The 25661-nt window shown below is 40.3% G+C and overlaps 1 protein-coding gene across 1 annotated transcript in view; it reads right to left on the reverse strand.

Moving 5' to 3' along the window:
- AK5 (adenylate kinase 5) overlaps positions 1-25661 on the reverse strand; it is a 144215-nt gene that overhangs the window by 112754 nt on the left and 5800 nt on the right. The window contains exons 4-6 of the mRNA XM_074961499.1: positions 21906-22075; positions 21678-21791; positions 1097-1288 (exon numbers count right to left, since the gene is read on the reverse strand). Coding sequence (XP_074817600.1) covers positions 1097-1288; positions 21678-21791; positions 21906-22075 — 476 coding nt within the window. The remainder of the gene's footprint in view (positions 1-1096; positions 1289-21677; positions 21792-21905; positions 22076-25661) is intronic.

The following is a 25661-nucleotide window of genomic DNA, read 5'->3' on the forward strand; positions in this document are numbered from 1 at the left end:
TATGATTTCTCTGATATTTTCAAGACAAAGAATCCCAAAGGTGTTTGCAATGCATGACACTGTAACCTTGAAACAGTAATTAAAGCTTCATCGTTTTTGTTTTTGTTTCCTTGGATGAAATTCAAGGCCCTAAGAACAATTTCTGCCCTGAGTGAAGAGTTGAACTGGGGCTTAAGTGGTCACTTGCTGCCTGCACTGGGTTGAATTTCACTCTATACGCATTAATGCTCTTTAGAGAAATTATGCTCCACAGCAGCTATATAATTTCTATTTGAGTTTACATTGCTATGCAGTCTACATCAAATTAAGGGTGTGTCTACACTTTAAACTGGGGGTTAATTTCTAGCTTGAGACATACCCATGCTAGCTCTGATTGAGCTACTGTGCTAAAAATAGTATCCCTGCCTGGGCGTGAGTGGCAGGAGAGGCTAGTTGCTTTATGTACATCTCTGACAGCACCTACTTATGGTGGCTAAGCCTCTCCTGCCATTTGTGCTGCCATGGCTCCATTCTAATTTTAGCATGCTCACTCAGAGCTACTGCAGGTACGTCTCCTTGAGTTACACCGACAGTTCAAAGTGCAGGTAGATCCTTAAAGTATAAATTTCATAACTGCATTACCGAGAGACTATCTGAAATCTAGTTCCTCACTTTCTCACCCCCAAAATCTGGAAATGGAACAGATGACTAATTGACATCACAATTGTAGAGCTGGGAAAATTGTTCCAGTCCTTGCATGCATGGCAAACATTCTTTTGATATGCTCTTTAAACAGATTACCCTTTGACTTCCATATGATCTCTTTAGTATAGGAAGTGAAAAATATTTGTGTTAACATGGAGTTGTGAATAAAAATTATGTAAAGTTCATTCATGAGATAATACAGTACATCTGCATTCCACAGCTACAAAGATACAAGCCAAACTTTGCCTTCAATAACTGCAGTGCGGTTCCACAAGTGTAATAATCAGAGCAAAATTTGTCTCAGACTCACTATTATAAAGCAAAGAGAATGCAACGTACCAGGTCTAAGCTCCTGAGTTCAACTACCGCCATACATTTATCAGGTTCATATATTGATGGCTAAATGACTTACTGTGATGATTAGCCCCTTTTCCTGGAAATATTTGACCAGTGGAACAGCATTCTGCTTGAAATTAATTAGTCGTCTTTGAGTGGCTTTGAGGTTATCATCAGGTCTCCCTTGCTGTTCCGCACGTTTCAATAACCTTTCTTTCAGCCGCTGATTGGAACAGGCCAGAAACACCACCAAATCTGGAGTGCAGATCTGTAGTGAGGATTATCCAAAAAGACTGTGTTTTAATAAACCATAAACAACAGTAACCTTTTCATGTAAGTCTTAAATATGCTATCCTTGCATATATTAGTTCTGAGCAGCTTGCTGACTTTGACAAACTCAGTAATTCTCAGTTGACTTTGCAGGGTACTTTATATATAGACATGTTTGTCATGTTTTTATTACTAAAAGTTTTCAGTACATTGTAACTAAAATTTAGATCTTAAAAAAATCTAAATACATAAGTATCCCATATTCCGCAGGAAACCCCTGTGTAGTTTCCAAAAGTAAGTAATTTACTCAATAAGATGGCATTTAAAATCCAACAGTCACTATAGAGTTTACTACGGTGCAGAGCCAGAAGACAGGAGACCTGATTTCTGTTCCCAGATCCACTATAAACTTCCTCTGCAACTTCGGAAAATCTTTTATTTTTCCATGGCTCAGTTTCCTTATAGTAAAATGATGATGGTATCATCCAAGTATTCTTGATTCAGAATGTTCTTTTTTTCTCATCTTTTTTTTGTCTGTATGTCAGCACATTTCCATCTCTAGATGTTTCCTAACCCTGACTTGACTATTGCAATCAGTTTTCCCTAAAGCTTTTCCTTTTTCTTAAGTCCTTATGCACTAAAGTTTACAGAGTACAGAATTCTATAGCCAGATGATTCAGCTGCAGCTGGAAGTGAGACCATATCAGCCCTCAAATTCTGAATTGTCCTTATGATTTTCAAAGCTCTTCATGGACTTTTAGTTACTTCTGTTATCAACTAGAAGTTTCTCAAGTGAGAGAGATGCTCACAGAATAAGTAAGACCAGCAGAGCCATGATAGCCATTCATAGAAAAGCTCCTAAAAGTTCTCATGAAACAGGAGTCTTCAGAGCCCACTGTTCATTGCTTTATTCCATATGATAAATACAATGGGGAAAAAAATGTCAAAAGCACGTAAGTGGCTTAGATTCTGAATCCTACTGAAAGTTGATGGGACTTAGGCTCCTAAATCACTTAGGTGCTTTTGAAAATGTTACCCAATAGTCCTGATGCCCCTCCAGCCTAAAACACCCATTCTCCTCAGTCTACTGATTCTCATTGGATTGTGAATCCAAAGCATCATGCTCAGCAACCCTACTTAAGCGGTGCTATTTCACAAGATTGACTGGACCCCTGCCTTGATTCAATCCCTTGTCCAGTTGTTCTGCTCTATCTATCTTGAACTTTCTCCTCTTTCTGTAACAAAGCAAGTTGCTTCCCTTTAAATCTTACCAAGAAATCTTTTTCTATTTAGCCTTTCAGAGTGTGTGATGTTCCTGACTGTTAAGAAAGCTGGGTGCAGATCTCCATCTGACTACAGATTACGAAATGGTTGTGTGCATTCCCACAGACATTTATTTCCGATGTCCCTAAAATTCATTGATAAAATTTTAACTTCGCTGTATAGTGTGTGTAAAATATATGATAATATAATAGTTAATGGTCAAGAGTGTAAGGTACATGGATTATTTCCCATCAAGTTACCTATGTATAAATTGACTTTGTCTGCACTATCTAAATAAGGTAATGTTTAATAACATTAAAGGGGTATCATTAAGCATTCACATGCATTTTACTTATTACAATGTAGACATGGAATAATTTACATACCTAAAATAACATGTTTATTAGTATAATCATTCATAAGTAAGCTACTGTAGTCATTAGCACTTTATCTATGGTAGCACCTCCCATCTCAGAATTGTGCAGTGCTTAGGCTGACAAATGAATTAGGCTGACACACCCATATGAGGTTCAGTACCGAAGTTCTGTCATTATTTTACAGGTGGGTAATGTGGAGAGGTCAAGAAGCAAATTTTGAAAAGTGCCCTTTAGTTATGCATGCTTCCATTTTTGGGTGTCCAACTGTAAACATCTTTGACCTGTTTTTTTCAGGGATGCTGAGCTCCTGGAGCTCTAGCTGAAGTCAATGGAAGGAACAGCAGCTCACCACCAAAAGAATTAAAATTGAGGCATCCAAAATTGATGTAAACATTTCAAAATTTGAGCCCAAATCACTAGCCTATGGTCATCATCAGCAAGTCAGCAGCACAGAACCTAGGAAGTACAAAAGGGGAAACTTAGACTAGATAATAGGAACATTTTTAGGACTATAATAACAGTAAGAAAGAAGAAAAAAAGTCAAGGGATACTGAGGCATGACCAGCACTAAGTGGACTAAACTAGATGATTAGAAAAGTTTAAAGGTAATTAATTCATTCTTTGTGCCATGGGGTTGACAGGTGGGGGATTGGAACCGAATGACTAAACACAGTCAAATATAATGATTCTTTGGTACAGAGTGATCTCTGTTGAAGTGACAAGAGCTATTCTGAATGCAAATCAATTAGCAATATTAGTTTTGGTCATTTTTAAGAGGAAATCCATTAGCTTATGGAATAATTTATATTTATAATTTTAAAACTCTTTGACATAGCTGACTCAGGTAGAAAACTGCCTATCCTTTCTCTAATCCCCTCCCACAAGTCCAAGGCAGGTACCCCAACTCCAACAAAATAAAATAAAATTCATATTGTTTCAAGCTATTTTAATTGTGTAGTTAACTAGGTTCTTCTGTCCCTTCCACACACCCTATAATCAAAAGCCAAATTAATTGTGACAGCGGAATTCAGCTGCCACATTAGTGGTTTCAAAGAACATCATTACTCCCAGCACGTCCTATGAAAAGTTAATTTCTGTGTTGGACTTCTGTGCAACAGCATTCTGGTAAAAGCAGCTATGTTAAATTCAGGTGGTGGTTGTTAAGCAGGGATACGAAGAAGAACCAGAAGTTGTGGGGTTTTAATGGGCATGTAGTAGTAAACAAACCCGATTTACAACATGAGATTTACTCACCCTTGGAGGGAAAGTACTATGTATTTCCAAGTCATGGAACTGTATGGCTGTAGAACGTATGGTGGAAAGGTAGTATCACCTAGTGGGGTGAGCATATTAGTTGTACCCAAAACCTCCACTGCTCTAATCCTGGCTCTGCCACCGTTTTGTACTTGCTAACCAACCTTATGCAAGTCACCTAAAACCTGATCCAGTTTCTGCTGAGAATAGCAGAGGGCCAGTATGGACAGAGACAATATAGTATTTTGGACAAGTAAATAAAATTTTGGCTAACTTTTAACTTACACAGCATATCTCCTGATGGCCACCTGTTCTGGCAGAAGTGAAGAAAGGTGGGCAGAAGGCCATGGCCTCCCCAGACTGTCACCGGTTTTTCCTCTCTTTTGGTACTCCAATCCACAGCATCCTAATATAGCCTGGGTTTATCAAGGCCTGCAGCTGTTCCAAGGCCTAGCCAATGTCCGCAACTCCATGCTTTCCGCTGCATGAGGCCACCACTGGGGCTGCTCAAGTGCAGTGGCTGCAATAATCTGCCCTAACCTCATGTACAGCATAAAACCGCACACAGAGTAAGCAACAAGAAAAAGATTCCCCAGGAAACCAATAGGTCCCAAAGAAAAAGAGGGAGAGGGTAGGACTGTGTAGTGGCTTAGAGGGCAAAGCAGGAAGATGCCTTCTGCCTGGCACCACCTTTTGTGAGCAGCCTTCCCCCCCACGCTCACTAGTCAATGTCAGTGCTTATAAGAAACACTAGATTGACCAATGGCAACTCTCCTAACAAAGGAGAGCTGCCGTGGGCTGGCAAATGCTGTGGCCCAACTAGACAAACTGGGCTGACTGTGAGGGGCCAGCTCCCTTTAGAGTCAATGGAAAGACATATTCTGGGTCTTAGTTTTCTCTTCCAAGTTTTAAAATGAGGATAAAAAGAGGGTACATCACAGTGAGTGCTGTGAGGAAGAATTAATTGTTTGCACATTGCTTTTTAAAATGTAAAGCACTATAAAAGTGTTAAGTATTGTTATTGTTAATGTTTTTTACTAACAACAGTAATACTGTAGTAAACTTTATGCTGTTAGCACCAGAAACCCAGTAGCTAAAGCTGTTTATCCTGAAGCTTTGGCTTTTATGCTTGGAAACACATATCCACTCAGAGAAAATGTCAGTGCAAATAGTAGTTTAAAATTCTCAACACATGAAGCCTATGGTCAAATCAAGCTATTCTCTAAAAGGTTTCTTAAAAGGAAATAGTGATTCAAGGTTATAATAGATGTTAACATGTGTGGTAGGACTACAAAATAGATTCTAATTTTTGTGACAGCTCCATTAATACCCCTCATCGGTAGAGTACAAATGTTCAATCAGAAAGCAGTTGAAAAACAGTGCTACAAAATTATGTTAATTAGCATTTCGCCTTGGTATTTAGATGCAAGAAGTGTGTTGCTCACAAAAAGATAACATCTCTCTTACATGCAGATACAATTTTTATGGGAAAAGTGCAAAACACTCCAAATATTAGTGATGACTGCATCTCTTTTCTTCATGAAGCCCTGTGTTTCCTGTTTACCACTTAACCTCAGCCACAGCTATATCTTCAAGATATATGCTATGGCTTCAAGGGTGTACATATGAAGAAGGGATGTGACAAATTGCTGTGGACAAAGAGATGTGTGGGAATAATTCACTGGTGATAGATATAGGTCCCTTACATAAAAATTAGTATGGAAAATGTTTTTGCAACAAAAGTTTTTTTCAAAAGTAGTTATAATTTAGTTGAAAATCAGCCTGCTCTTAAGATGCATTCAAAAGTACATTGCTTTGAATTTCCTAACTAGGGGACAGATTGTATTCTGAGGATTAGCATGCAGAAGTGATCCTCCGCATGCAGATCTCTCCAGCCCTGCACAGAAAGAAAAATCCATCATTTCCATACCAGTGCTTCCCCTAATACTCTTCTTTTGGGACTCAAGGATAGCTTTCTGTAGATCCAGCAATCTGTGCACAGGCAAGGAGCAGGAGGGATGCAGATACAGTCAGGAACCCATTGTTCTTGTCATCTTATAGCTTTACACTCACTACCCATCTTTAAAAGTCATAGGTGAGTAGATACCGACTGTCTGGCTCCCAGGAATGGGACCCATAGGCAGTAGGAAGGCAGAGGGCTTTCATATGGTCAGTCCTGTGTCCCTTGGGGAACTGCCAGGGTTGTGAGCCACACCCCATTTCCCATCATAGGGAGATAAGCCCCGCTCTCCATTCCTCTGAGGAATACAAAGGAAATCCCAGAAGGGAACTATGGCTGAAAAGACTAAATATGTTTTCTGTTTCCTATTTTAATAGATTCATAGATCCTGAGGCCAGAAGGGGACCACTGTGATCATCTAGTCTGACCTCCTGTATAGCACAAGCCATAGAACTTCCCTAAAATAATTCCTAGGGCAGAAAAACATCCAGACTTGATTTAAAAATTGTCAGTGAGTGAATCCAACATGACTCTTGGTATATTGTTCCACTGGTTAATTGGTCTCACTGTTAAAAATTCACACCTTATTTCTAGTTAGTTTCAGCTTCCAACCATTTGAGTGTGTTACATTTTTCTCTGCTAGATTGAAGAGCCCATTATTAAACATTTGTTCCACGTGTAGGTAATATGTAATCAAGTCACCCCTTCATCTTCTCTTTTGTTAAGCTAAATAGACTGTGCTCCTTGAGTCTATTGCTGAGGCATGTTTTCTAATCCTTTAATCATTCTCATGGCTCTTCTCTGAACCCTCTCCAATTTATCAACATCCTGCACCTCTCTCCCATGAAGCTGAAAAAAATATATAAAGTGTCTTGGCTCCCAAAGCAGCTGGCACAGTAAAAAGAAAAACTTAAAAGACTGAAGAAAATGTATTTAAAAACTTATGCAAAAGTTAACGCGGGGGGCAGGTTTAATTTATTACAAGGAGGACGCGAAGAATTAACCACTTGAACTATTTCCAGAGTTGAACAAATGCTGTTATGTTTGCAAAGCCTTATGCTTCCAGTGGATTTATGCTCCATGATACGTGCCTAGACCATGCACCGCGGTAGTAAAGACCCAGACTGATTCAGTGCTTGCAAATTATCCTTTCTACATTTGTTCTTAAAATTAAGGACCATCTATATAGAAAGGACATACATATTTTATGTACACAGATAACTAATGTAAGAGTAATTAAGCACTGGAACAAATTACCTAGGGAGGTTGTGGAATCTCCATCATTGGAGGTTTTTAAATACAGGTGAGACAAACGCCTGTCAGGAATTGTCTAGATAATACCTAGTTCTGCCTGAGTGCAGACGACTGGACTAGATGACCTATCAAGGTTCTTCCAGTCCTACATTTCTATGATTATTTCTATGTTACACACGTATATGAACTGTAGCATATGAAAGGGGCCATACTAATTCATACATGACTCAGTACATGAACTGTTAAGACCAATATGTAAAACACATGCTACCTGTATAGCTTTCGTATATGTCATATATTTGTATTCCATGCTTTGTCTTATGCAGGTTCGGAAGGGTACGGGGAAAGGCACCTTACTCATCTGAGGCCTGATCCAAAGCCTTTTAAAGTCAATGGAAAGACTCCATTGATCTGAATGGGTGCTGGATCAGGCAGGGAGTAACTAGAATCACAATGCTTGAATTCTCTGAACTCAAGGGTGGACGGAATTGTTAAAGGATGAAACTGTGAGAATTTGCATGTATTTTCCTTTGGTAGATGGTAGGAACGAGAAGAGACTGCCTATGTTCATAGTAATTTTCTCATAAATATTACCCAAATCTAAAACCTATAGGCCATTTTCTTTACTTGAGATCCAATCCCTTTGCACTGCACCAGAGGGCCACGTTCTGGCCATATATGTCCAGCAGGGAGTTCCCCTGCTATAGGGGAGCTCCCACTAGCATAAAGCTGGTAGAGGTGGTTCCTGTGCCAGCTGCTCCTGTCCCTGGTGTAGGTGAAGTGTCTAGGGAAGGTGAGGCATGTTGAGATGGGATGTGGCTGTTGTAGGGTAGAATTCAACTACAACTTTCCTCCATTGATGTAGAATCCATTGGAGGCCCCATGCCAGTGGTGCAGATTAGAACAATCGGGCGTTCTTCTAAATCTTACTGGCTTAGACTGGCCCTCATGGTCAGGGAGCTGGGAATTGCATCCCCAACCCCCACTGAGTGGAGCTCAGCAGAGGAGAAAATCTGGCCATGTGTAGGCATTAGGTATTCTACTATGGGTGACTTGCTTGCTGAGTTTTAAACTAGGCAAAGAACATACAGCTTCAACTCTAAATACAACAGGTGGGTGCAGAATGGTGCCAGTCCTCTTATCTTTTATAATAAAATTTTCTGGTGAGCAAATCCAATTCTCTTTTCAGTACAAGTCTCCTCCTACTTAGACCAGTGTAAATTGGGAGTAAATCTATTGAACTCAATGGTATTACTGGAATAAAGCCAGCGTAAATGACAGAGAGGCTTTGTAATCTCTGGGGGTACTTTTCATGTCTCCTCTTATTAGTCAGATTGCAATAGTTGCTAGTTAGAAAATTAGATGATTAAACTCTTTTTTCCTCATAGACCAAAAATATATATCATCTCACTAATTTGCTTCATTTCTTAATTCCTGGTACATTCTACTGGATACTCATGAGAAAACTTAATTGATAGTTCATGCACACTCATCATTAGATCAATAGTGCATTTAATTCTATACTTATAGTATAGTATACTTTATACTAATAAAGGTTACTATAAATTTACTTTATGTCCATTGTGCTGTTACTCCGCATGATAATTACTGATCTGCTGTGTATAATCCCATCTCTGCCGGGTTATTAGACTATTTGCATAATTTTTCTTTTTTGTTTTAGGAAAACAAAAATGTGTTTCCAATTATGCCAAATGATGCATGCTGCTGGAAGGGGGTATGCTGCTAATTTACTTCAGTCTTTCATAACGTAGGTGCTATATGGGTAACACAATTGTTTCCCAAACATTCATATAGGTATTTATTCTGATTAGGCCTAGACTGAGAGGTGGGGCAATTGCCTAGTGGGTTAGATCTTCACACCAGCTGCAGGGTCTCTTCTCTCTCAGATACATGTGATTTGAGCATGAAATTCATGCCTGTGCAGAGGGAACTTAAGTGGGATTTAAATGGTATATAAACCATGTGCTGGCTCTCTCTGTGCATATAAATATCATCCTGGATACACTGACTGGGAGCTCTGTTACTTATGACTCTGAAGCAGCCAGCAGGGGCTCAGTAACAAGTGCCAACAGCATTACCTGCTAGTTGGCCTTTCTCCCTGCAGATCAGTATCCCAAACCTATAGTCAGCAGCTCTGCCTTTTGCTCTTCCCTCAGCGTAACTCTCACTCCTGGGCAGCAGGCACCTCAAGGCGGGTAACGAGAACACACAGGCAGTGTGTTAGGGAGCAAGGGTTACTGATCATGCAGACCAAGTTTACTCTTCTGTCCAGCTAGGCTTTGTCCAGCTAGGCAGGGCTCTTATGCCTTTAGTCAAGTATTAGTCCACTAGGAAATGGTATTTTGGGGCTTGAGCAGCCAGGGACAAAGGATAAAATGGTGGGGCCAAAAGGAGATAAACAGTTGAATTTGTGGGGGGTAGTGAGCTATTTGAGATGGAGTTTTAGGAATGGGGAAAAACAGGAGAGGAGCAGGCAAGAGGAGGAAGATATATAGATTTTTGAGAGGGAAGAGGTAAATTTACTTTCTGGGCAATGGATTTATTTTAGGGGTGATGGATGAGATTGGAAAAGATAGATTTGTTTTGCAGAGTAGAGAATCTGGCTCATAACACTTTGTGGGCGGGGATGTGGGTAGTGGTGGGTGTGTAGCTGTTGGAATGAACCAAAATGCACCAAACGCAGGAGGAGTCACTTTCATCATAGAGAAATAACAGCATGGTTGAATTCAAGAGAGCTTCTGTTGTTCTGAAGAACAAAATTTTCACCATCCCTCCCCTTTTACTAAGTACCTGCCTTTTCTCATTAAGATTGAAATTCACCCATCAGTGGATGGTCATAAAAGATCTGTGATATAGTGGACTTGTAATTGTTCTGCTCTGCAGATCCCAGCACAGAGAACACAACTAGTGGCCATAAATACCAATGTGGGGCTGTATAAGGGTTGCAGCCACTATTCCCGTCCAAGGATTTGAGTAACAGACCTAGAGCACCTGTAGTGCTGCCCTGAGCCTGCTCATGGGGAGAACTGAATTCTCGTCCTATACAAGTTCCTACAGTGTTCTCTGCACAAAACCTGTTTCCCTCCAGCATTGTGGAGGGAGCATGGACTCCTCCCTGGGAAAACTGTGTTTGGGAATTAACAGGTTAACCTAATTCATACAAAATGGTTCTCTATAAATTAAGAAAAACAAAAGGCTTCCAATCTTCCGGTTTGCAAAGCATATGTAGAAATGAATGTACATGTTCTCAGAGGCATCTTTAAAAGAACATTATATATATTTGATTGAAATTTAACTTCCTCAAATTAATCCATATTATCTAGCTCACACAACACAATTAAAAATACTTACTCTTTACAACTTAATCCTTTTATTTTAACATGGAATTAAACTCTACACTCTTCATTAACATATCCATTAATTGCAATATCTACCCTACATTTCATTTCATTATTGATATATCTACCTGTTAATAAATTCTAGTCAAACTTTGGATGGATTTACTCCTGCTGAGATTAAAAAAAACCTGCTGAACTCAGAAGGAAAGAGTGATATATGAGTGAATGAAAATGGAATAAGAGTAATTGAAATTAACTGGAAAATATTGTAATTCTAAACTGTGGTTTTCCTGGGAAGGAAAGACCTACTGTCACCTCAGGGACTGGATGAGAAGGTCAAGCTGCAGTTTCTTCTTCATAGGCTATTTGAGTTCAACTCACCAATCAGAGCCATCACATTATGGTGTCACTGGAGCTGAAGATACTTAACATGCATGAGCACGCTGTTCCTGTAGGTGACTCGCTGGATTTCAAGCTGACAGGTTAATACTAAGTAAATTGCTTTCACCTCAGCATTTTCCAAAATACGCTTGGAATTTAAATAACTTTCCAATATTTGCCAATCTGAAGGAAAGTGGAATGCCTGCTTTTAGGTTACTTATTTCTTGAGGCTCAAAGAAAGGACAAACCAGAATTAAATCAGCAGTACTGACAGCCTCAAGCATTCAAAAATAATGAACAAATCTCCAAAAAAAAATCATGAACAAATTTGGGGTTCTTTTTATTTGCTTTTTGGTTCATGTTTTCAAGCTTTTCTCCATGACCAGGAGGGCTAGAAACTTATTTTCATTTAAAACGGCAGCTGAGATTCTCATGTAATCCCATGATTCGAGGAGCTGGAATTTTAAGAATAAGCAGTAATATCACAAATTGAGTTGGCAACACTCTTGAAATAGGAAATGGGAGAATCAAAACTGGGCAAGAATCCAAGGCCTTCCTGTGAGAAAAGCTACCTGGGTTAGGATGTGAGATGTTCAGTCATGAGGAGAAGGAGTTAAAGTGGAGAAATACAGGCTTTACTTTGGACATAGGCAAGTGGCTCTAAGGAAAACTGTGACTCCGAGTATTCAGAGTTTGATTTTGACACCATACTAGTTTATATCCGTAATAAAATCATTTTAATTAATAGAATTACACCAAGTGGTCATGGCTGCTATTGGGTGCTGAGCACTTTTGCTGCTCAGATACCATGGTGACACGAGCCTCAGTATTACCAAAATTAGAAAAACTAGAAGCCAGTTTATTATTCTAACTAATCCAGTATCTACAGAGGGAGCTGAGACATTTCTGCATAGTCATATGGAGGTTTTGTAGACCAAGAAAATAAAATTGCGCTTCAATTCTAATTTGAAGAGTCATCTGTTCCTCTGGGCTTTAAGGTGTAAATATGGATGCCATGCAGGGAGGGCTAGCATGAATAGAGATTATTGTTTGGAGGATTGTCTCTCTTCCCCTTGATTTGTAGATCTGAAGTGATACAGAAATAATAGCCACTGGGGTAAGGAGACCAAAGCCCTGAGGTAAGTGGGGAAGTGGGATACTAGGAGGAAGCACGAGCAGGAGCAAGCGAGAGGGCAGGGCTCCTGCCTCATACTGAGAAAGAGGGACGATCAGCGAGTTATCTCAAGTGCCTATACACAAATGCAAGAAGCCTGGGAAACAAGCAGGGAGAACTGGAAGTCCTGGCACAGTCAAGGAATTATGATGTGATTGGAATAACAGAGACTTGGTGGGATAACTCATATGACTGGAGTACTGTCATGGATGGATATAAACTGTTCAGGAAGGACAGGCAGGGCAGAAAAGGTGGGGGAGTTGCACTGTATGTAAGGGAGCAGCAGTATGACTGCTCAGAGCTGAAGTATGAAACTGCAGAAAAACCTGAGTGTCTCTGGATTAAGTTTAGAAGTGTGAGCAACAAGGGTGATGTTGTGGTGGGAGTCTGCTATAGACCACCAGACCAGGGGGATGAAGTGGACGAGGCTTTCTTCTGGCAACTCACGGAAGTTACTAGATCGCAGGCCCTGGTTCTCATGGGAGACTTCAATCACCCTGATATCTGCTGGGAGAGCAATACAGCGGTGCACAGACAATCCAGGAAGTTTTTGGAAAGGGTAGGGGACAATTTCCTGGTGCAAGTGCTGGAGGAACCAACTAGGGGCAGAGCTCTTCTTGACCTGCTGCTCACAAACCGGGAAGAATTAGTAGGGGAAGCTAAAGTGGGTGGGAACCTGGGAGGCAGTGACCATGAGATGGTCGAGTTCAGGATCCTGACACAGGGAAGAAAGGGGAGCAGCAGAATACGGACCCTGGACTTCAGAAAAGCAGACTTTGACTCCCTCAGGGAACTGATGGGCAGGATCCCCTGGGAGAATAACATGAGGGGGAAAGGAATCCAGGAGAGCTGGCTGTATTTTAAAGAATCCTTATTGAGGTTACAGGGACAAACCATCCCAATGTGTAGAAAGAATAGTAAATATGCAGGCGACCAGCTTGGCTTAACAGTGAAATCCTTGCTGATCTTGAACACAAAAAAGAAGCTTACAAGAAGTGGAAGATTGGACAAAGGACCAGGGAAGAGTATAAAAATATTGCTCGAGGATGCAGGAGTGAAACCAGGAAGGCCAAATCACACCTGGAGTTGCAGCTAGCAAGAGATGTTAAGAGTAACAAGAAGGGTTTCTTCAGGTATGTTAGCAACAAGAAGAAAGTCAAGGAAAGTGTGGGCCCCTTACTGAATGAGGGAGGCAACCTAGTGACAGAGGATGTGGAAAAAGCTAATGTGCTTAATGCTTTTTTTGCCTCTGTCTTCACAAACAAGGTCACCTCCCAGACTACTGCACTGGGCAGCACAGCATGGGGAGGAGGTGACCAGCACTCTGTGGAGAAAGAAGTGGTTTGGGACTATTTAGAAAAGCTGGACGAGCACAAGTCCATGGGGCCGGATGCACTGCATCCGAGAGGGCTAAAGGAGTTGGTGGATGTGATTGCAGAGCCATTGGCCATTATCTTTGAAAACTCATGGCGATCCGGGGAAGTCCCGGACGACTGGAAAAAGGCTAATGTAGTGCCCATCTTTAAAAAAGGGAAGAAGGAGGATCCTGGGAACTACAGGCCAGTCAGCCTCACCTCAGTCCCTGGAAAAATCATGGAGCAGGTCCTCAAGGAATCAATTCTGAAGCACTTAGAGGAGAGGAAAGTGATCAGGAACAGTCAGCATGGATTCACCAAGGGCAAGTCATGCCTGACTAATCTAATTGCCTTCTATGACGAGATAACTGGCTCTGTAGATGAGGGGAAAGCGGTGGACATGTTGTTCCTTGACTTTAGAAAAGCTTTTGACACAGTCTCCCACAGTATTCTTGCCATCAAGTTAAAGTAGTATGGGCTGGATGAATGGACTATAAGGTGGATAGAAAGTTGGCTAGATTGTCAGGCTCAACGGGTAGTGATCAATGGCTCCATGTCTAGTTGGCAGCCGGTATCAAGTGGAGTGCCCCAAGGGTCAGTCCTCGGGCCGTTTTTGTTCAATATCTTCATAAATGATCTGGAGGATGGTGTGGATTGCACCCTCAGCAAGTTTGCAGATGACACTAAACTGGGAGGAGAGGTAGATACGCTGGAGGGTAGGCATAGGATACAGAGGAACCTGGACAAATTAGAGGATTGGGCCAAAAGAAATCTGATGAAGTTCAAAAAGGACAAGTGCAGAGTCCTGCACTTAGGACGGAAGAATCCCATGCACCGCTACAGACTAGGGACCGAATGGCTCGGCAGCAGTTCTGCAGAAAAGGACCTAGGGGATACAGTGGACGAGAAGCTGGATATGAGTCAACAGTGTGCCCTTGTTGCCAAGAAGGCCAATGGCATTTTGGGATGTATACGTAGGGGCATTGCCAGCAGATCAAGGGACGTGATCGTTCCCCTCTATTCGACATTGGTGAGGCCTCATCTGGAGTACTGTGTCCAGTTTTGGGCCCCACACTACAAGAAGGACGTGGAAAAACTGGAAAGAGTCCAGCGGAGGGCAACAAAAATGATTAGGGGACTGGAACACATGACTTATGAGGAGAGGCTGAGGGAACTGGGATTGTTTAGTCTGCAGAAGAGAAGAATGAGGGGGGATTTGATAGCTGCTTTCAACTACCTGAAAGGGGGTTCCAAAGAGGATGGCTCTAGACTGTTCTCAGTGGTAGCAGATGACAGAACAAGGAGTAATGGTCTCAAGTTGCAGTGGGGGAGGTTTAGGTTGGATATTAGGAAAAACTTTTTCACTAGGAGGGTGGTGAAACAATGGAATGCGTTACCTAGGGAGGCGGTGGAATCTCCTTCCTTAGATATTTTTAAGGTCAGGCTTGACAAAGCCCTGACTGGGATGATTTAGTTGGGGATTGGCCTGTTTTGAGCAGGGGGTTGGACTAGATGACCTCCTGAGGTTCCTTCCAACCCTGATATTCTATGATTCTATGGGTACTCTGAAGATGCCCATTTCCTACTGGCATTCTGACTAGCTGAGATGCACTGTGTTTTTGATATAAGTCTACATAGTACTACTTTGGGAACATTGTAGCTGCGCGGCACAAACAAGCTGATGGTGGAAACATAACTGGAAGATACTATAATCTCTAAACTATTCCTATGTTCAGGAATATTAGCATTAATTGGTTTGTTTGGCTCAACTATATTTTGTCCTAGCAAAAAGGGAGTATGTGAAGTTCAGTGAATCAAGCTTTTGGATTAGCCGAAGTGGCAAGAAGAAATGTGTTGAAGTTAGTAGGAGGAAATACGTCAGAAGTTTAACTAGAATTCACTATCAATGGGATATTTTAACATAAAAAGTCTATGCAAGAGCAGACATTGTAGTTAATGCTCATACTGTAGCATTTTGTAATTTCTTGATTAAGTAAAGAAAAGATTTAAGCCCAAAGAATGCTAACTCTTCATAATTGAGCCATATGAGCTGGAAAACCAAATAAGTTTAATTTTTAATTAAATACACATAATTTTAATATCAGATATTATGTTAAAGATGCTTCTGAGGATACATGCACTTATTTAACTAATTTCTACATGTGCTTGCAAACAAAAATGGTAGAATGCTTTCCCTACTCTTAGCCTTTGTATTTTATTGGTATGGTGAGCCATTTCTGACAATTAGCCATTAGCTTGTCTTTGTAATTACTGGGCACAAGTCCTTCATTAATGACTTGCATAATGGAGTAGAGTGTAAGCATAGAAAATTTGTGGATGACAGCAACTAGAAGGGGTTGCATGCATTTTGGAGGACAGCATTAGAATTCAAAACGACCTTGAGAAATTGGAGAATTGGTCTGAAATCAATAACATGAAATTCAGTGAAGATGAGTGCAGAGTACTACACTCAGGAAGGAAAAAGCAAATGCACAAATACAAACTGGGGAATAACTGGCTAGGTAGCAGTACAGCTGGACTGTGATCAATTGTTCTCCATGTCCATTGAAGGTAGGACAAGAAGTAATTGGCTGAATCTGCAGCATGGGAGATTGAGGCAGGGGTGAATGTGGGCCGGTATGGGTCGGTACAGCATACCGGTAAGAAATAGCCACTGGTACCGGCCCAAATGCAGCTGATGTTAAAGCGCTGCGCTGCCCCTTCCCCCACTGTTGGTGGCCCTGACGGTAGGGATCGTACTGGCAGAGCCACCGACGGGGGGTGGGGGGGGGAGAAGGGTGTAAAAGGGGCAGCCCGGCAATTTAAAAGGACCTGGGACTCCTGGCCACCACTGCTGCTACCATGGCAGCAGCCAGAGCCCCAGGCCCTTTTAAAATCACCGCTGGAGCCCCAGGCAACACAGGCCAGGCAGCGCAGACGGGCTGGCTGGGGGAGGCTAACCCCCAGCCCCGCCCCTTCTGCCCGAGGCCGCACCCCTTCCAGGGACCTGGAGCTGGGCCCCCGTACCAATAAGTCTTCTGTGTTACTTTCACCCCTGGATTTAGGTTAGATATTAAGATAAACTATCTAACTAAGCATTGGAATAGGATTCCAAAGGAGGTTGTGGAATCCCCATCATTGGAGGTTTTTAAGAACAGGTTGGAAAAAACACCTGTCAGCATTGGCCTAGGTATACTTGATCCTGCCTCAGTGTAGTTGGCTAGACTACATAACAACTCTTCCAGCCCTACATTTCTATGATTCTGTAGTGACATTTATGCCCTAACACTGCATAGAGGTTAAGTAAATCTCTTTCATTCACGGAACTCTGTAGAGTTGGCGTGTGTATGGCAGATTTCCTCTCTGTGGTCACTATTCCAGCCCATAGCCTAGCAGCCTGTGCCCTTACACACACCTATATGGAAGTTTTGGAGCACCGGATCTTGATAAGAATGGAACCTCTCCTGGCCTACCTCCAGCCTGCCACCAATAACATTCTCCACAGTAGCCTATTCAGAGCCAGTGTAGAGCCTGCCTCTCTGGTGTATCTTAGGTACAGAGGCCCCTTATGCGGACACTCTATCAAGACATCTTCCTCAGCCTCACTGCCCCACATCTCACAGGCAGAGCAAAGAAAGGGTTCAAATGGCACAGAGCACCTATGCAGGCCCTCTCAGTTTGCCTCTGATGCCAAAAGATCCAATATTGCAAAAATGTTTAATTGAATTAAACAAGGCTGTTTGTTTTTGAAACCTGCCCAGCTTATTGCTCTCTGTATCCCACCCTCTCCACATCAACTTAATCTCTCTTCCTGCTTTACCCATTCTCCCCAGTTTCCTTTATTTGTATCAATCTCCAATTCCACATAATTTAACCATTTACCCTTTTGCAAAGTCTCCTTGTTCATTCTCTCCCATTTGATCTGATATCATTATGTATGTTCTTGCAATGTGATTTAGCTCTGTGTAAACAGTGTCAAAAGGAGGGGACTCCAGTGAAAATGCTGCTTTGCAAGTGAACACTCTTTTGGTAATTACACACTTTTACAGGCCGGTAGATATCCATCCCCAGCATTCTACAGATTATAACAAATGACAAGGGATAAATTTATTACAACACTATGTTCCCACTTCTCATTGTTGTTCCTCCCCCAAATCCATATGTTACCTATTTCAAGGGATCCTAGAGGGTCATCTATACATCCACTGTACTGTGGCATGTTCTGCATATACCAATACAAACTCACAATATTTATTATTAATTTCACAGCACCCAAAAGTGTGCAAAGTGCCTTATAGAATAAATAACAAGACACAGCCACTGTTCTAAAGAGTTTAGTCTTGTAATTTTAAATTCAGTGTGATGAATGCTGTTGCCAAACTATAAGGTGGGGATGGGATGAGGAAGAGAAATGGTTATTAAAAAGATCAAGATGTATACATGCTCACAACAGGTGATGGTTCAATTAAATTTAACCTTTTAAAATTTGATTGTAATAACCTAGATTGTGCACTCCTTACTCACACTAGTGGGCACTTACTCCCACGCATAGTCTGACTTCAGAGGAACTGAAGTCAATTGTGTAGTATTCACCAACTGTAAGTATTCACCAACATGAATAAGGGGTACATACTCCAGCCTAATATTATTTGATTATTTTCATTACTGGGGATTTCACCATTTCCCTTACATTTTCTACTTCCTAGTAGATCTTCTAATTAAGAAGTGTCGTCTTATTTAATCAAAATGCCCCTTGCTGCAGCTTCAACTCATTATTTCTCATCTTTTCACTTTTGGCTAATGAGAACAATTTTTCCCTTTCCTTATAAATTATGAATAGCTTCTACACACAGCCATTAAGAAAGCTTAAACATTTATAAGTTGTAGAAAACACGAGTCATGTTTTTAAATTGCAGTCTTATACAAATTACTGTGAAGCATTCAGTAGTTTGTACTTAACAATTCCACTGCACTTTCTACCTAAGGATCTCTAAACACTTTATAAACATTATCAATTTTAGCCTGAAGACTATGCCATCCCTTCAGTTATTATCCTCATGCTTCAGAAGAGGGGTCTGAGTCACAGAGAGGGTAAGTGGCTTACTGAAGTTTATCACACAGAAAGTCTGTGGTAGAGCCCAAGTTAGCATTTGTCGTCATCCCCCTCTGTTTCCCTAGTCTCCTAGGATCAATGAGAGCTAACAGTGTTGCCAGAAGGGTATCTTTAACACATATTACAGGAACTTTGACAGGACAACTGAATTTTAAAAAAAGCAAATAAGATATATTTGAACGCAGCAAAAGAAGAGTTCACAAATGAGCCTTTACCTCTTCCTGCTCCCTTTCCGTGCAGATGGATTTACTTTTCAGTGGCTACCCTCATCACCCCCTCAGGCTTGACAGAGGCATAGTGGTATTAGTCACAACATCTTTAAGAGTGAAATGCACCCCTGCGTAAGGGCTTATGTGGGATTTAAGAGGTTTATAGGCCAAGTGCTGGTCCTATGTACATGGGTTAATTTCACTGTAGGATAGTTGTTGGGGTATGAAGAACCCGTGCAGTGTAGTTCCTACCTATTCCTCCACTCCCATCTCTTTTCATTCTTCCCTTGCCAACAACAGAACCAAACAACAAAGTCATAGCACCAAGAAGCTTCCTCAGTTTCACCACTAAATCACTGCTTTTAGTTGTATGCCATTTGTCATCATTCATCTGTAAGCTAGACAATAAACTCTTCAGGGAAGGGACTTTGTTCTCATTGGACCCAGTACAATAAAGAACCTAAGTGGTCTGTTAAATAGTGATAGATTACTCATGCTTAAAGTTAAACACTTTCTTAAATGCTTTGCTGAATCTGGGACCTTGTCTGTAAAATGCCTTATTCCTGTTTAATTTTCTCTAGTTCTGTTATTTTTTAAACATTTAATTGGTTGGTGATAGTGTTTTGAGTTTTCCTCTTTGTCCTGCTTATTAGATTCTAATATACGATTTATCTTTTGTTGTTGACAATCATCAGTGTGTTATACAGTTTTAAAATGTTAATTCTCGATCTACTCCTGCTATCTCTGCACACTCAAGTTTTCCCTTGATGTTTATGGGAGATTTTAGTGCACAAAGACTGCAGTATCAGACCATATGTTCTTAAAGAAATAAATACATATACAGACTTGGGCAAAAGGCTCATAGTGAGATGAATAAATATGCTGGGCTTGATTCTCAATTACAGTAAGGCTTTGGCAGTGTAATGGGGCCTTAGCCCTTTAAGGCCAAGTTACAATGCTTGAGCAAAAATGTAAAATGGTCTTAGAGCAGTGGTTCTCAACTCTGGTCCACCGCTGGTTCAGGAAAAGTCCCTGGTGCGCCACGCTGGTTTGTTTACCTGCCACGTCCGCAGGTTTGGCCGATCGCGGCTCCCACTGGCCGCGGTTCACCGTTCCAGGCCAATGGGGGCTGCAGGAAGGGTGGCCAGCACATCCCTCGGCCCGCGCTGCTTCCTGCAGCCTCCATTGGCCTGGAGCGGCGAACCGCGGCCAGTGGGAGCCACGATCAGCCGAACCTGTGGATGCAGCAGGTAAACAAACCGGCCTGGCGCGCCAGGGGCTTTCCCTGAACAAGCAGTGGACCAGAGTTGAGAACCACTGTCTTAGAGTAAATAAGAATAAGGCCCAATTTTTAATGATGTATGTACTTACACTGTATGATCATTATTCTTATATATCTGTAAGTATGTTATGTAATGCATAAACCTTATATATAATGGTCACCTGCCTGGCATAACTCTCTTCAAATAACACCACTCTGCTTACACTAACAGCAATTTTATTATAAAAAGATATTTTAAACAATGTCTACTGAAAACAAAAACTGACTCGAGGAATGATGATTCGGACTAAATTTCTTTTCTTTTTTTAGTTTCCAAAATAATTAACATTAAGCACAAATTTCTCCTTTTTTAATTTATAAGCAAATGTAGCTGGCAGTCAACTGTTTTCCATAACAACTATTTTGTCAGTTTCTTTTAATTTTCTCAATTTGATTTTCTGAACTTCACACAGAATTATACCTTATAAAAGAGCAATAATGAAGAGCCTCATTAGGCTGCTTTCTTTTTGTTACTTCTATTGAGGCAATTCCATTTAGAATTCAAAGTACAGAAATGATAATTAGTGCTTTTAGTGATTATGGGGCACTCTGAAATGGTTTGCTTGAAAAGCACTCTAGAAATGCAATACTGAATTGTAACCTTTGCATATGGCCATAAGGCAATATTACATGTTACAGTGTTTAATCAGAAGATGAAATAACTTTTTGCCTCACAACACTGCACCCAAGTAGAAATTACATTTACATATTTTAGATTAATTAACTTATATACATGTCTATATACATGTCTATGTCATCCTGATAGGACTCTGTACTTTACTACGCAATCATTTTATTTGACTAAATCTAGTCTGACTAAATTGATTTCAATAATCAAAACTAGGCAAGCCAACAGACAACTATTTCTAAAATGAGATGACCACTATTGGATTAAGTGAGCTCACAAAAATGCAGGCAATTTTAATCTTAGCATTTGTTCCAGTCTTTTCAGCACCTCAGAATAACCTTGAGACCATTCCTCCTTGATTGTGAAGGAATTCATTGACTACAATGTGTTTCTCTTAATGAACATTTAAATTGTACAATTAAATATTAAAGGATAACTTTTTTCCCTTCCTAAATGATGTAAGAAAATTGTTTAGATTTTTTTCCTTGAACTTGGGAGGATTTTCATTACATCAGCGGGAGGTTAGGCTTATTGGTTCCACTATCACATTCTGTCTTTTTACAGAATTTTCTGTCTTCATACCCTAAAGTATATGCCAAGAAAGTGACCTTTTGTCAATTGTAAGTATGTATTTGAAAAGATTTAAAGAGCAATGCTGAGAATCTGCTCATTAATTTCAAGAAGCTTAACAATGATATGAGAAACATAAGTTTTCTTAAGAATAAAGACAGTCTCTTACTTGGTCCTCAAAGGACAGTGCCTGTGCAACATCTCTTGGAAATCCATCAATAACTATGCCTTCTTCATCAGGAATCTGCATTAATCTCTGCTTTATCTCAGTTATGGTCGTTTCCTTTCATGGAGAGAAATAGTTTTGAAAGTTTTTTGGTGATGCATATTAACGCAGCATGTAAAAATCTTTACAGAATAAATACCAAAGAGATGGTATTTCTTAGGTGAGTTGTACCTGAGGGGCCAGTTCTCCTGTAGTAATTATTTTAGCAATTAGACTCCATTTTCTATTGCTGCTTGTATTGTGGATCTTCTTCCTTAACAATTCACCAACTGATATGTATTCAAATCCATAACGTTCTGCTATTTTCAAACTTTGTGTTCCCTTCCCACTTCCTGGGCCACCTATTGTAAAGATAAGCAAAAAATAGAGCTTTCATTCGGAATGTCAAATTCACTATGACATCTCTGTCATCAGCACCAATTTCCCAATGTACTATCAAATCAAATCCTACAGTTGTTCCATGGTTAGCACTCTCATCAAAGTTCAGTGGAAGTGGATTTATTGCAGGACTGAACCTAAAGTTAACAATCTAAAATAGAATATTTGCATGAGTCAAAAAAACAGATGAGCTTGTTCTTTCTGGGCTTGATTCTCCATTCACTTACCTCCCTTTACTAACCACTTTAGTGGAGCTTTTCCTGGTTTATACAAGTGTAAGGAAGAAGAGTATCAAGGCCTCTTCTCCATTTCGGCTAAGGAAAGCTGTAACAGAATCCAAATGGAGGGACAGATATTCTGATGCCCTTATTCACATTAAAAATGTACCTTAGTCTAAAAGTGGTCCCACTGAAGTCAATGGAACTACTCATGGAATACGAGTATCAATGTCTATTCCTAAATATGTCTGCAGAAAATTCTGGAGTTTGTAAAATGAACATACTTTGAAATGTTAAACGAGCGGAGAAGGTATAAGCGAATTGGTATATGTAATGATTTCTGTCAAAGCATACACACTTCAGGTACCCCAAGAATTTTAGAACCATTTAGAATTAGTTTTATTCTTCTGTGTACTTTTTAAAATAAAGTAATACAGTGGAAGCAAATATTAATATCTGAGATAACAGATAACGAACTGGTTATGAGGGATAACGTATCTCTTCCTTATATTACCTATGTTAGTCCCATAAACCTTTCTTAAGGATTTATATAATTAACAAATATCTGTTGGAAAGATTACACCCTAGGATATTGCTCCATATGTGCTACAAAATAGTATGACTTAGGGTTAGATAGTAGTGGCCAGTTTTTATGGGCCAGATTCTGCCATTGAAATCAGTGTGACTACTGGTGGAGTGAGAAACTACTGAGTGAGAATAAGGATGGCAGAATATAGCCCTATATATATTGTAATGGGTAATTATTAAGTAATTTTAAATATACTCTTATGAATTTGCAAGGCTTTATTTACTGGCAACAGGGTATCTATTTATAAAGCACCTATCAACTGGGAATCAAAACATTTTACAAGGTTTAAAGGTTGAACAGAGTTGCCAAAGAGGGACAGTCAATTCAGTTCCCTATCCTTCAACCGGGAGATTCAAAATCTTCCTGAAATCACCTAACTGCAACAGATCAATAATTAACAGGCAGAATAAATATAGATAATATTGTCTGATATAGCAAATTTGGTGATGGAGGAAAAAGTTTGCCTTATTCTATCAGAGCTGCACAGGATATTTGATGTGAAGAACTAGGAAAAAGATCACCCATTAATATCCCCTTTATTAATACTGGAAAATCTCAATCTTTACTCCTAAATTTTCAAAAGAGCTGAAAGAAACCACACAGCTGAACAGAGGAGGGTTTCACTCTTATCCTCAAGAAAACTTTCCTTTGCTATGAAACACATATTAAAAAGGAAGTGCACACAGTCCTGTATTTCTATGCTTTCATCTTCATTTTGTGCCCCCAAAAAATAATTAAGCCACAAATTGTAGGGTATCAAAGGTTCACAGCCCCCTTCTCATATCTGAAGTAAGTTTTTATCAGTCAGAAAATTACACTTATACCAAACTGATTTATGAAACAATGAGTTTATTCTCTGAACTTTTCCTAAGTTAAGAGGACTAGGACAAAATTATTTCCCATGTCAAATAATTATCTGTTTTCCTCTTTTGCAGATTTGATGTTCCTAGTTCCTTGGTATGACTTAAGTTGACAAGTATGTTTACAAAGAGGGAGGAAATTGAATTTGGTTGATTTTTTTGGATAATGTACAGAATTTGAAATATTGGAGATAGTTTCCAACAGATGATGTATAGATGCATTGAGGATTCTTTGTCCGCTAAGCTTCAGAGCCATTCAATGGGGGCAAGTCAGCCCAATGGCTGAAGTAGCTTTTGTGGGCTGCTTACATAGTTTCCCTTTAGATGGGAAACAGAAAGATCATCACAGCACCCTGTCATAAATATAAAGGGAAGGGTAACCACCTTTCTATCGAGAACTATAAAATCTCTCCTGGCCAGAGGAAATCTCCTCTCACCTGTAAAGGGTTAAGAAGCTAAAGGTAACCTCGCTGGCACCTGACCAAAATGACCAATGAGGAGACAAGATACTTTCGAAGCTGGGGGGGACGGGACACAAAGGGTCTGTCTGTCTGTGTGATGCTTTTGTCGGGAACAGATCAGGAATGGAGTATTAGAACTTGTTAGTAAGTAATCTAGCTAGAAATGCATTAGATTTCCTTTTGTTTAAATGGCTGGTAAATAAGCTGTGCTGAATGTATATTCCTGGTTTTGTGTCTTTTTGTAACTTAAGGTTTTGCCTAGAGGGATTCTCTATGTTTTGAATCTGATTACCCTGTAATGTATTTACCATCCTGATTTTACAGAGGTGATTCTTTTACTTTTTCTTTAATTAAAATTCTTCTTTTAAGATCCTGATTGCTTTTTCATTGTTCTTAAGATCCAAGGGTTTGGGTCTGTGTTCACCTATGCAAATTGGTGAGGATTTTTATCAAGCCTTCCCCAGGAAAGGGGGTGTAGGGCTTGGGGGGAAGACGTCTCCAAGTGGCCTTTTTCCCTGTTCTTTGTTTAACACGCTTGGTGGTGGCAGCATAGGGTTCAAGGACAAGGCAAAGTTTGTACCTTGAGGAAGTTTTTAGCCTAAGCTGGTAAGAATAAGCTTAGGGAGTTTTTCATGCAGGTCCCCACATCTGTACCCTAGAGCTCAGAGTGGGGAAGGAACCTTGACACACCCATCCCTTGCTCCCTACATGCCATGAGGCAGGAAGCACGCACTGGAGAAAACTCCACCCTGTTCCAGGAGTGCACGCATACTGTGCATTTCACCTACATTCAGTCTTCACCCACTTTATTTGTGCAATGGAACCACATTGATTCCACTGCATGAGGGCCTTCCATGGCCACAGAGTAGAGAGGCCTGGATTTGCTCTCTTATGAATAGGAAGGCCATCTATTTGTTAAAATAAGAAAAATAAAAGACATTTGTGTTACTTCTCCATCTGCTGAAGGTCATAGAGCTCAAAGAATATGAAGGCTCTGAAATTTTCCCATGTTTTGATTTCTGCATTAGAAAGTAAGAGCAACAGGCTGAGGAAAACACCATTGTCTAGCAGTCGTATGAGGGGTATGCACCAGTAGCTATGAAAATGTGATGCTTTTTTGTTTTATGTGTATTGCCCTTTATATTTCTAAGAACTCTCCCTGTGTGCAGAGTTCAGCAGACATTTTGTTCTCAGCGCTTCTGCTGTATATCGTAGAGGAGACACACACAATATCCTCTCTCATGGAGATTGCATTTGGTCCCTTTAATATAAGCCCTTTTAGATTCAGAATCTGATTCTACATTGCTTTGCACCTTGTGTAGTCATTTACACATATGCAAAGTAAATGCAAAATGGGCACAAAACACTACCACCAGTGTAAGTGAGAGGAGAAATCTGATTTGGCAGCAATTTACACTCAT

Source organism: Natator depressus, chromosome 8, assembly GCF_965152275.1.
Source record: "Natator depressus isolate rNatDep1 chromosome 8, rNatDep2.hap1, whole genome shotgun sequence".
In the NCBI taxonomy this organism is placed as follows: Eukaryota; Metazoa; Chordata; order Testudines; family Cheloniidae; genus Natator; species Natator depressus.